At 43.8% G+C, this 10,839-nt stretch overlaps 1 protein-coding gene across 2 annotated transcripts; it reads left to right on the top strand.

Moving 5' to 3' along the window:
* The first annotated feature begins 49 nt into the window (after window positions 1-49).
* On the top strand, window positions 50-9,900 carry RNF186 (ring finger protein 186). Of its 2 annotated transcripts, XM_074975352.1 has the most exons (3): window positions 50-72; window positions 611-730; window positions 7,709-9,900. In XM_074975352.1, the coding sequence occupies exon 3, from the start codon at window positions 8,342-8,344 to the stop codon at window positions 9,245-9,247; it is 906 nt and encodes a 301-aa protein (XP_074831453.1). In that variant the 5' UTR covers window positions 50-72; window positions 611-730; window positions 7,709-8,341; the 3' UTR covers window positions 9,248-9,900. The 2 variants fall into 2 exon arrangements, with proteins under 2 accessions (XP_074831453.1, XP_074831454.1); XM_074975353.1 differs by lacking the exons at window positions 50-72; window positions 611-730 and adding an exon at window positions 2,099-2,542.
* Window positions 9,901-10,839: the final 939 nt, after the last annotated feature.

The following is a 10,839-nucleotide window of genomic DNA, read 5'->3' as shown; positions in this document are numbered from 1 at the left end:
GCGGCCTGCGCCGGAACCCCGCCTCCCCGGCCGGCTTCGTCCCGCCTCTGTCACGTGACGGCCTTTCTATCGGTAGGACCATAGAGCGTGCCCAAGACGGGCCAGAGCGGCTCTTACTCAACCGTGGTCAATGGGGTCCGCCATCTTCAGGAGGCTGACCCGGGAGAGAGGACAGGAGGCTGAGTTTGGGGGAAGGGAAGAGGCTGAGCCTGGTGCGGAGGGGGGAAACTAGGGAAAGGGAGGCTAAGCCTCAGAGATCAAGGGGAGCCTGAGCCTTGGGGGTAGGAGGTGCAGAAGCTGAGCCTGGGGGAATGTGGGGAGAGAAGTGGGACAGGAGGGCTGAATTTGGGAAAGGAGGAAGGGAAATGTGAGCCTGGGTCCGGGGAGAAGGGGACACTGAGCCTGACTGGTGTGACAAGAGTGGAAGGAAGAAATTGTGCAGAGAGGAAGGGGTGGAAGATGCTGAGCCTGATTGGGGCGGGTGGGAAGGGGAATGGAAAGCAAAATAATTTAATATCATTATTCATTAATTCTTTATCTTCTTGAAGGAAAGAATTTCAAATCCACTCACTTCTTTCACTCTTAGACGCTACTGGGCCTCTTTTCACAGGAGTCCATCTGCCTGGCCAGACTGTAGATAAGGGCTCTTGATGCAAGCCTTTGTCCACTGCACCTCCCTTTGCTGCTCTAGATATCCATAGTTGCTACCTACTTTGATACCTTTTCTCAGGTGGGTGTTGGAGTTCTTCCCTTCCTGATCTCCTTTTGCAGCTATGATCATATAGCATGAACCACTTTGGAGACCTGGCTATCAGCCTCTACTTCATCCCTAAAATATTGCCACAAAGCATAGTTTGATAGAATAACAGATTAATGAAATCCATGTGAGAGAGAGACTTGAATGCAAACTGTCCATGAGATGGCAGCAGAATAACACAGTTTGTGGTGTGACCCCATGATACTGGTGCTGGGAACATAGGGCTGTTAAGAGTTAGATCCAGGGTGTGAAATGAGAGTTGTGGATTAGCTGAGTTGGTATGGAGGTAAATACAAAGTCCCACATTAAGAATTTCATTTCTACCAGTAAAATGCTGTTTATCATCATCATGCTCAATGAGCGGCTTGTTTCAATGGGCTGTGAATCAGGCCCTTAATGCATCATCAGCATCAGCTTTAGTTAACAACAATGGAACACCGCATTTTAGGACCAGCTTTTTCAGGTAGCTGTTTTACACCTGAACAACTCCCAAAACATGTGCACAAGTTGGCTAAGTATGAAATTGTACCTTGAAAATCCCTTCTTATATGTTTTACAAATATTAACTAAACTTCACAGTACCTATAGGGCATGAGTATTTATTAAGCACACAGAGTTAGCATCATTTTGGTGGCATTCATTTTGATATACATTGCCCAGTCAACATTAAAAAAATCTAGCTGGAACTCTCATGTGCAATTTAGTTGCAACACCCAGAGTGCATACTAGAGTATGAGGCCATGGACTTGGAAACCTAACAGTCCAATTCAACATTTTCCTGTGTCCATGAGCCAGTTGGTATTAATGATTTTTTTCTAGTTAGTTTTTTTTTTTTTTAATTTGCACAGCTGAGCCTGGGGAAGCACAGCTATGGCAGGAAAGCATCCTTCTTCCCTTTCCTAGTGAATAAGCAGATACTCACTGTTGTATTAATTTAGATATAATATATGAGCCAAAGGTGTTAAACAAGGTCCAGAGTCTGAGCTACAGAGACCCCCGCCTGCTTAACACAGTGGCAAACATAGTATAAAATTCAGACCAAACACTATGAATTTATTGATTGAAACACACAAAAGGAAAAGAATCAAAACAAGGTAAAGAGCACTGATGCTGAAATTGATTGTGCGAAACAAACTTAATCAAAAGCGATCCAAGTCCTTTTTGGAAATAGTGGATATTGGTTAAAGTCTCTTATTCTATCAAACAGTCCTTCTTGGTGCAGGAGGAAGGATTAATTCTGTCGTTCAATTCTGACTTGAAAATAATAGTCGCTTTTGTGCTTTAGACAAAAAAGACAGACACAGAAGGGAGAGAAGCAATAGGATAGTAAAGATGGGGAAAATATTGCTTTTGTGATGTTCTCAGGATACAAAGCAGCTGGTCAGTCATGGATGGATGCTTTGGGCTGGCAGTTGGCATGACAGCTCTTAATTTGGACTCCGACTCACTTCCCTGGTCAGGGACATCATCTTGTTGGTCTGGTCAGGTCCCTCTCATTCGCTGATCCTTCTCAGGCTGGGCAGAGCTGGATGGCCCATCTCGTCTCACTATGCTGGTGCCATGCATTACAGTTGATTTCAAGATCAGGTGAAAACCTGAGAGAAAGAGAGAGATAGGACAGTAGGAAAATGGAGGGCAGAAAGGAGCACTTGAGGGAGGGCAAGAGAGAGAAGGATCTCACAGGTATCACGTGGGGGTCGTCACTGATGCAGTGATGAAGATCAAGCGTCCCCATCCAAGGTCTGGTGTCATGGCAACAATCTTTCCACCACAGCCATGCTGCTGGTAAGAGTTCTTGTTGTGTTCTCCCCCAGAGTCTCTTTTAAAGGGCCAAACAGGTGATGGGTGGAATAATCCATTCTCACTTTATTTTTTCCAGCAAGTAGACCTATTTTCCAACACACCAGTTTGGTTCCTTGATTTCCAATCCTCCTCTGTGCCTCTTGTTTACCAGTCATCATCTTAACACAGTCCTTGAGTGGTATAATTTGACCCTTTCTGTTTAAATTAATTCAGTCTTTCTGCTTCCACCTTTTCTTAAACAGTTTTCTATAACAAATCATTGTGACAATTCATGACCCTTTACCCATTTTTCACTAGTTGAGCTTACAGTTAGGATAAATGTGTAGGCCCAGTTATCAGAATATCAACAAAGTGCAGCCTCCTGTCCTACTAATGAGGCCTCCCCCTAAGAGTTTTTTGTTTTGTTATCAATTTCCACCCCACGCATACACTTTGGAGGGCCCTGCTCTGAGCCAATGTCCTCCCAGCAAACAAACCTGCATTCTTGTGATCCCACCAACCTTTAGCTTCCATAGATCTGCTCCCATACTAGCGGCTGACACCATAGACCTCTAGTGACAAGCACCCTATTATTCTGCCCATTTGTGAAGCCATGCCGCTCCCCAATGTGCTATGTGGGTCGCTGTTGTCTGCCTGGACCCTTAGATGTCTTATTCCTCACAGGACCACAGAAACCTATGCAAGTGTTCCCCCTTCAGGGAGGCTCAAGAGGGGAGGTTCAGCAGCAAAAGTCCTTTGAGAGAAAGATGGGAGGCTGGATTTTATTAACCCATGGTCATTGTCCATTATGATCCTTGCCTGAGAGATCATTCTTACAAGCCTTACCCATGCTCTAAAACTTCCTCCCAAAATTAGCCAGAAATATGAGAACAATGATTGTGTCTCTTGCCAGAATCCCAAAGGTCACAGAGGGTGGATTTCTCTGTTTCCCTAGAAAGCTATAACTACAAGAAGCTTCCTCAGGTAGAAAACTAGCTGTCTATTCTGGAAGAGGGTTTGATAAAGAAAGCCTTCTGTAGTTTGACATCTAACTTTCCATGGATCATCTTGAACTGCACCACAAAATTCAAACAGAGTACAGTATATGAAAGCAGAGGCTTTTTAAGGCATCTCTAGAGCTTTTACAATCCCTGTTAGTAACTGTGGGCAACAAAGGCATGATTTTTGATAGACAATTTCCCTTATCATGCTGTAACATTCTCAGTGGAGTTCCCCAGGCAGTATTGATGGCTGCTGTGCAGCCTTGAATGCTGTAGAAAAGGTCAAGGAGATGATAAAAACACAAGGACAAAAGGAGGAGGCCAAGCCACAGCTCAATCCTGAAGATTCTCCTACTTAGGAGGCCAGAGAGAAATTTGTTACTCTTTTATTCTATTTAGTTCCTGATGAATATTCATTTACATCAAGCTCTCCAGCTCCTCTTTTCTCTTTCTTGCTTCCTTTCCTTTCTTTGTCTAATTCCCTCTCCTTCTCTTTCCACTCCTCTCCTTTGTTTCTGTCCCTTTAACCATGCTTCCACTCCTCAGATAATGCTCCACTTTGCCAGTCTCCGTGGGCCTGATCTGGAGCTCACTGAAGTCAAGAGGACTCCCATTGACTTCACTGGGCTTTGGATCAGGCCCACAAAGCCCTCCTTCATTCTCCTCTCCCAACTCTCTTCTAGAAGTGGGCAAAATTTTTCAGACAAAACTTTTGCAGAAAAACGCAGATTCCGGTCAACCAAAACATTTCACAAATTTGTGTTGAAACGAGAAAAAAAATCAGAAATGTCAAAAGAACCATGTCAACATTATCAAAATTAAACATTTTTTTGGGCTAGATTCACAAGGGAATTTGGCATCAATCACAAAAACACAGGAGATGGAGATGCTCCTAGTAACCTCTAGCTTAGGGAATACGGTACTCGCCAGGGACATGGGAGACCTGTAGAAGGACCCCCACCACCTTGTTTTCCTTCTTCTCTAGTTGTTGTGAATGTGGTTTCTCATTTCCTTTGCTTTTATTAAAAATGCCCAAACCAAAATTTTTCTGACTGATTTGATTCACTGAAAATTACACACACACCCCCACCAAAAAATGGGTTGGGTTTGAACTGAACAATAGTATTTATTTTTCAGAATTGGCTGTGAACCAAACAATCAATTATTCACACAGCTCTGTCCCCTTCTCCCACTTCTCTCCATTCCTTTCTCAACCCCTTTTTGCTCATTCTATCTCAGAGATAAATGGCCGCCAGGTTTGGGGAGCTTGATTTCTTTATGCTTGGTTGAAAAAATATTGCCTCCATTCTCATCCAATTGACAGAACTTCTGACCCTGTACTCTAGCTCCCTACAGCCCTGGGTACTGATCCAGCTCAGCAAGCATTACTTTACAGGAAAGTATGATGGCATTCTGCAGAAATAGCCCCAATACAATTTACATGATATCCGTGATATTGCAAGGTCTAGGGCTATTATTGTACAATAGTGTGATGTAAGTGGTGAGTTCAACTCCTGGTATGGTACTTGAAAGCATGATCTTTTGGCCACAGGTAAGACAAAATAATGGGCTGGGTGATGTGAAGTATGAAAGGCAGGAGGGACCCCTCATCTGTTATCTGTTTACCATCATGAAATAGAGTGATCAGGACGTCTTTCACTCTGCTAAGAGCAAACAGCACTCCCACTGCACTCCGACCATAAAATATCCTTCCCACCCTTGTCTGTGACAACTGGTTCAAAGAACATCTGGCCATCCACTACCAGTGCAATCATGTGCTGTCCCTACATCAATAACTCATGTTCAATTTATTTATCACCCCTGGACTCTGCACTTTATTTATTGCCCTGTTTTCTTATTAGAACTATGATGACCTTAGCAGGATTTGCCTGATATTTTCAGGACGGCTGCATTCCAGATGAATTGACAGCTGATTAATTTCTAGTTCCCTTTGTCTGGGAAGTTGATTGAAGTGACACTGTGTGATGGACCCCCAGGAAATGCTCAGAATGGTAAAAAAGGACATTGAGGCAGAAAAAGTGAGTCAGTTCCCTTGGAATGAGCATTACAAATGTGCTGCATAAGCTCAGCCATGTATTCCTGCCCCAGAGCAGGACTGACTGGACAAGCTAAGGTTGCCACTAGTAACTGTGTGTCACAGGGTAACTGGTCCCTGTGAGTAAAACTGGGCCTAGCTCCCCTGTGTCAGAGAAAGTGAGCCAAATCCAGCCAGTTAAAGGGGCCTGGGCTACACCTGTGCCTATAAAGGACTGCCAGAGGGCAGGAAATACTAGAAGTGGGAAGCTGCCAGGAACAAGGGTACCAGAAACCCCTGCGAGGGGTGACCTTGAAGCCTGAGAGAAAAGGAGTGAGTTAAAAAACTGGTTTCTGTTACTTTATTTGCCTGTGTTAAGAGACTAAACCTTTTTAAAGAAGACAGGGCATGATAGCGAGTGTTTGGAAACTAAGGAGAAGCCCTGCAACACTCTGTCTATGTGGATTTTCAGGCCTTGTCTAGCAAGTTGAATGAGTCTGATAGTGTGGTTTTATTTCTATGCTGATCTCCATCATCAATACCCTCTTTTTCTTTGTCAGTGTAACAAATTCCTTGGCTTTTAAGGGTAGCCTAAAGGTCCAGCCATAACAACAAACAAGACCTGGGACTGTCTGGGATCCAATACATGGGGTGTCTCACCATAGCCTCAGTAACGCATGGCCTATTTTCACCACTCCCAGCTCTCCACCAATAGGATCAAAGGGGTCTGTCCCATGCTTCTGGAGGCTTTGTGAGATTATTATTGTTTGGGATCCCACAAATCATGATGGTATCTCCAGTAGCCTAGGAGAAAGAAGAAAAGAATTGTGCTGTACTTTCTTCTCACTTACTCTGCTGAAAATCAGGAGTAACTCCATCGAAGTCAGTAGAGTTACACCAGTGTAAAATTGGTGTATGGGAAAAGAGAATCAGTTCTAATGTCTCTGTCTATAAAGATCTTTATTTCCTCTTCTTTCCTGTGTTCTACATTGTATGTTGCATTAAAAGTCTGAAGGTGACTTTATATTCGCTGAAGCTTGCTGCTTTATTCATAATTACTTTGGGTGACAGGCAACACGTCAAGACTCTCTGCATCTGAACTGACTTTACAAACTGACTTTTGATCAGCATTTCCGGGGTGGCAGATGGAAGGTGCTTACGTGCCCCTGGTAGCCATTTTACACTAAGGCTGCTGCTTAAGGCAGAAAATAAATGGTGGGGCATATTGAGGAATCAACACCACTGCTATTTACTCTCTTCACTCGAAAAAAAATCTTTTTTCAGAACATATCTGTTTCCAAGATCTGGGGAACATGTTAGGCCTGAGGAAAGGTGTGATCATTCCCCTATCCCAATGTTAGAACATTTGAAATGTATCCTGAACGGTAGAAGCAGCTCAGGGGATTATGAATAGGGCCCTACCAAATTCACAGTCCATTTTGGTCAGTTTCATGGTCATAGGATTTTAAAAATTGTAAATTTCATGATTTCAGATATTTAAATTTGAAATGTCATGGTGTTGTAACTGTAGGAGTCCTGACCCAAAAATGGGGTGGGAGGGTGTCACAAGGTTATTGTAGGGGGGTCGCGGTATTGCCACCTTTACTTCTGTGCTGCTACCTTCGGAGCTGGGCCCTTGACCTGCAGCCTTCACTCTCCGACCGCCCAGCTCTGAAGGCAGCAGTGCAGACGTAAGGGTGGCATGGTATGGTATTGCCACCCTTACTTCTGTGCTTCTGCTGGCGGGGTGCTGCCTTCAGAGCTGGGTGCCTGGCAAGCAGCTGCTGCTCTCCAGCCACGCAGCGCAGAGGTAAGGGTGGCAATACTGTGACCCCTTTTGATTTATATTGATTATTGAGCCTCACTACTGTTGTTTTTTTCCTATCTCATTCTTTGTATTGTGTCATAGGCATACCCAGGGCTTTACACTAGATGAGCAGTGCCAAAGAAAGAGTAGGTCCCTGCCAGAGAGCTCACAATGGGTTAGGATACAATCAAATGTCATGCAAATTCAGTGTTTAGATGAGGACAGAAGGGGGCTTGGCAAACATTCATCTTTCCATGTATTCGCTTTCTATAAATATACTCAAGGTGATAACCTATTCTGAATAGTCGTGCTTTTCATTTCTATAGTACCTTTCATCTGAGGATCTAGACAAAGAGTTTCTGGGAGGCATGTCTAGTACATGTTCTTTATCCCAGTTTTATACATGGAGAAACTCAGGCATAGAGAACTGAAGCAACTAACCAAGACCATCCAGCAAGTCAGTATAAGATGTGGAAGTAGAACCTGCTTCTCCTGACTTCCAGGCCCATGGACTATCCACAAGACTGCACTACATAGTATCACTAATAATGCCATCACGCTAATAACACAATTCGACCAACTCTGTCTCAGTCCAACACAGTGGCATTTGAGAACTCATTGAAATTGCTTTTAAAAAAAACAAGTACTGCTTTTATGATTATAGTGGTTCTATTGCCATAGTCTGACCACCATAGCAGGACTGGTTTGTCATTTCAATTTTACTAATGCCACAAGGTCTGCTTCTTGGAGACGAATTGCTCAGTGATGTTATCAGGCATTATAAAATATCTTAGCCGTTAAGTTACTGATTAACACAGATTCCTGCCTTATAAAAACGTCATTGTCAGAGAGTCACTATTCAAACACACGTAACAGGAATAAAACACTGTATAAAGAGAGCCACAGAATCAGCAAACACTTTAACTGAGCAAAGCAAAACTGCACCAAGATCTCGCTCCATGGAGGGATCTACTGACAAGCTACACATTGAAAATGAATCAAGTTCTCCTGGACCATCAGCTGCAGAGATGGACAGACTGGGGTCCACCAAAGAAGCTGCAGACACAGACAGACTGGGGTCCGATAAGGAAGAAGCTGCAGACAAGGATTGTCCAGGCTCCTCTTCACCATCAGCCACAGAACTGAATAATCCAGATGCCTCTAAACGAACAGCTTCAGAAATGAACTGTCCAAACTCAATTAAGCCTCCAGTAACAGTAATGGACTCTCCAGACTCCTGTAAAGTATTAGTTTCAGAAATGGACCACCGACATTCATCCAAACCATTAACTGCAGATATGGATTGCCTAATCTGCTTCAACAGGTACAACATCTACAGGAGTCCTAAGCTCCTGGCTTGCCAACATGCCTTCTGTGAAGTCTGCCTCAAGCTCATCCTTCAGAACGAGGACAATACCTGGATGATCACCTGCCCTCTGTGCAGAAAACCCACTGTTGTGTTTGGAGGGCTTATCCGCACCCTTCTTGATAAAGAAGATATCATAGGCTGTTTGGAAAGCCCTTGTCCAAATGCTGAGATACATGTCTCTCCTGAATGGCTACATGACACCGGTGGTACTCAATCCAGCTATGCCACTGTCTTTGAAAACCAGGACATTCCCAGTATCAGTCAAACAGCTGTCCAAAGACTTGTGTTGCTCTTGCTGCTCATGGTGATCCTAATCATCCTCGTCCTCCCATTTGTGTACACTGGACTGATTAAATGGGTCCTCTGTCTTGTGCTTATGTTGGGGTTGATCATGTCTTTGGTGCTTTGCTGCAACCCTAACTTCAATTGCAGCTCTTTGCGGATTTCAGTTCCCTCAATCCACAAGAAAGAGAGCGATGTCAGAGCCATTGCCTGAAAAGACTGGTGCGTATTATAGAGACAGCAGACTGGAGTTCTTTGTAAGTTGCCAAATGGGAAACCATGGCTGGTCATTACAATATAGATCTTTAGGAACCACTGTTCTTAGAATAAATTCAAAACACATCCTTAAAGTATCCCAGTAAGGAGTAGCCACAACACACAATATTGCTTAATTTTATTATCTGACCTAGTGAAACATTTGTATTTAATATTTTTGATATGGGAGATACAATTAATAAGGATTTTCCTTGTTTGGGTTTTATTTGTTCTGGCATATTGCATTTTGACTTGTACTGCAGAATGTTTATTATATGAAATGCTTATCAGCTGGCTTCCTGGGAAGACCAGTATAACATCTGCCAGTGTGTTTGTAGATACTCTTCTTAGCTTGTGTATATTTGTTCTTGGTAGAAAGTCCTGGGATAAAGTTAAAAACAACCATAAAGACAATGCTCTTGGTGGGCACATTGAGTCTGTTTTTTAAGTAGGGTTTCTGGTATGTAGAATTTCTCAATAGCCTTAATGGAGACTCTCCTGTGTTCTTTACCAAGCAAATGGTTCCACTTACTTGAAGAACACTAACCTGAATATGAATTTCTCACTGTTCAGTCTCATACCTGCCCCACCTCTGCTCTTGTCCTCTTCACATAAAGCTAGAGCACTGGTTCTCAAAGCCGGTCCGCTGCTTGTTCAGGGAAAGCCCCTGGCGGGCCGGACCAGTTTGTTTACCTCCCGTGTCCACAGGTTCGGCCAATCGTGGCTCCCACTGGCCGCGGTTCGCCGCTCCAGGCCAATGGGGGCTGCGGAAAGGGTGGCCAGCATGTCCCTTGGCCCACACCGCTTCCCACAGCACCCATTGGCCTGGAGCGGCGAACCATGGCCAGTGGGATCTGCAATCGGCCGAACCTGCGGACGTGGCAGGTAAACAAACCAGTCTGGCCTGCCAGGGGCTTTCCCTAAACAAGCGGCGGACCAGCTTTGAGAACCACTGGCCTAGAGTATGACATCGTACTCTGAGATGTGTGGTTCCTTTATGCCAGGATCAAAGAGAAGGAACTTGTTAATCACTAAAACACACCTTGTGGTATTTCTGTATGCAATGTGTCCATTAAAGTTTAATAACATTAATTGCTCTTTGACTTCTGTGTCTCAGTAGGTTTCACACATAAATTCGCTGTCAGAACACTTCAGAGCTCTCTTCCTGAAGGGAACTAGAGCTGATAAAGCACCTAAGAAATGTAGTGAAATAAGAATCAGCAATTAAAGATGAGAGATTATGGGCTACCTCTATTGGTGTGGTGCAAACAGTAATTGAGTTGATATGAAGAAAAGACCGTATAACCTAACTAAAATCAATGGTCAGTATTAAACTGGGGGAACTAAAGTTTTCACTAACCAGTTATATTTTTGGGAAGACTTCCATTGATGTCAGTGGGCTTTGGATCAGGCCTCTGGTAACTATTAATATTTGTTCAGGTCAAAACACTATGAAGGGAAACTGCAGTACTCTCGCTGCGAATGTGTGACTGATGGACAGACAGATTAGAGAGACAAACTGACTAAAATAGATGATGCCCTTCTAAAGGC

This window comes from Natator depressus, chromosome 18, assembly GCF_965152275.1.
Source record: "Natator depressus isolate rNatDep1 chromosome 18, rNatDep2.hap1, whole genome shotgun sequence".
Classification (NCBI taxonomy): Eukaryota; Metazoa; Chordata; order Testudines; family Cheloniidae; genus Natator; species Natator depressus.
Note: the sequence above shows the minus strand (reverse complement) of the source record. Positions and strands in the feature narration are given on the sequence as shown.

Bases quoted from the DNA above. Each gene is read 5' to 3' on its own strand.
- RNF186 (XM_074975352.1), top strand. From the start codon at position 8,342: ATGGAGGGATCTACTGACAAGCTACACATTGAAAATGAATCAAGTTCT.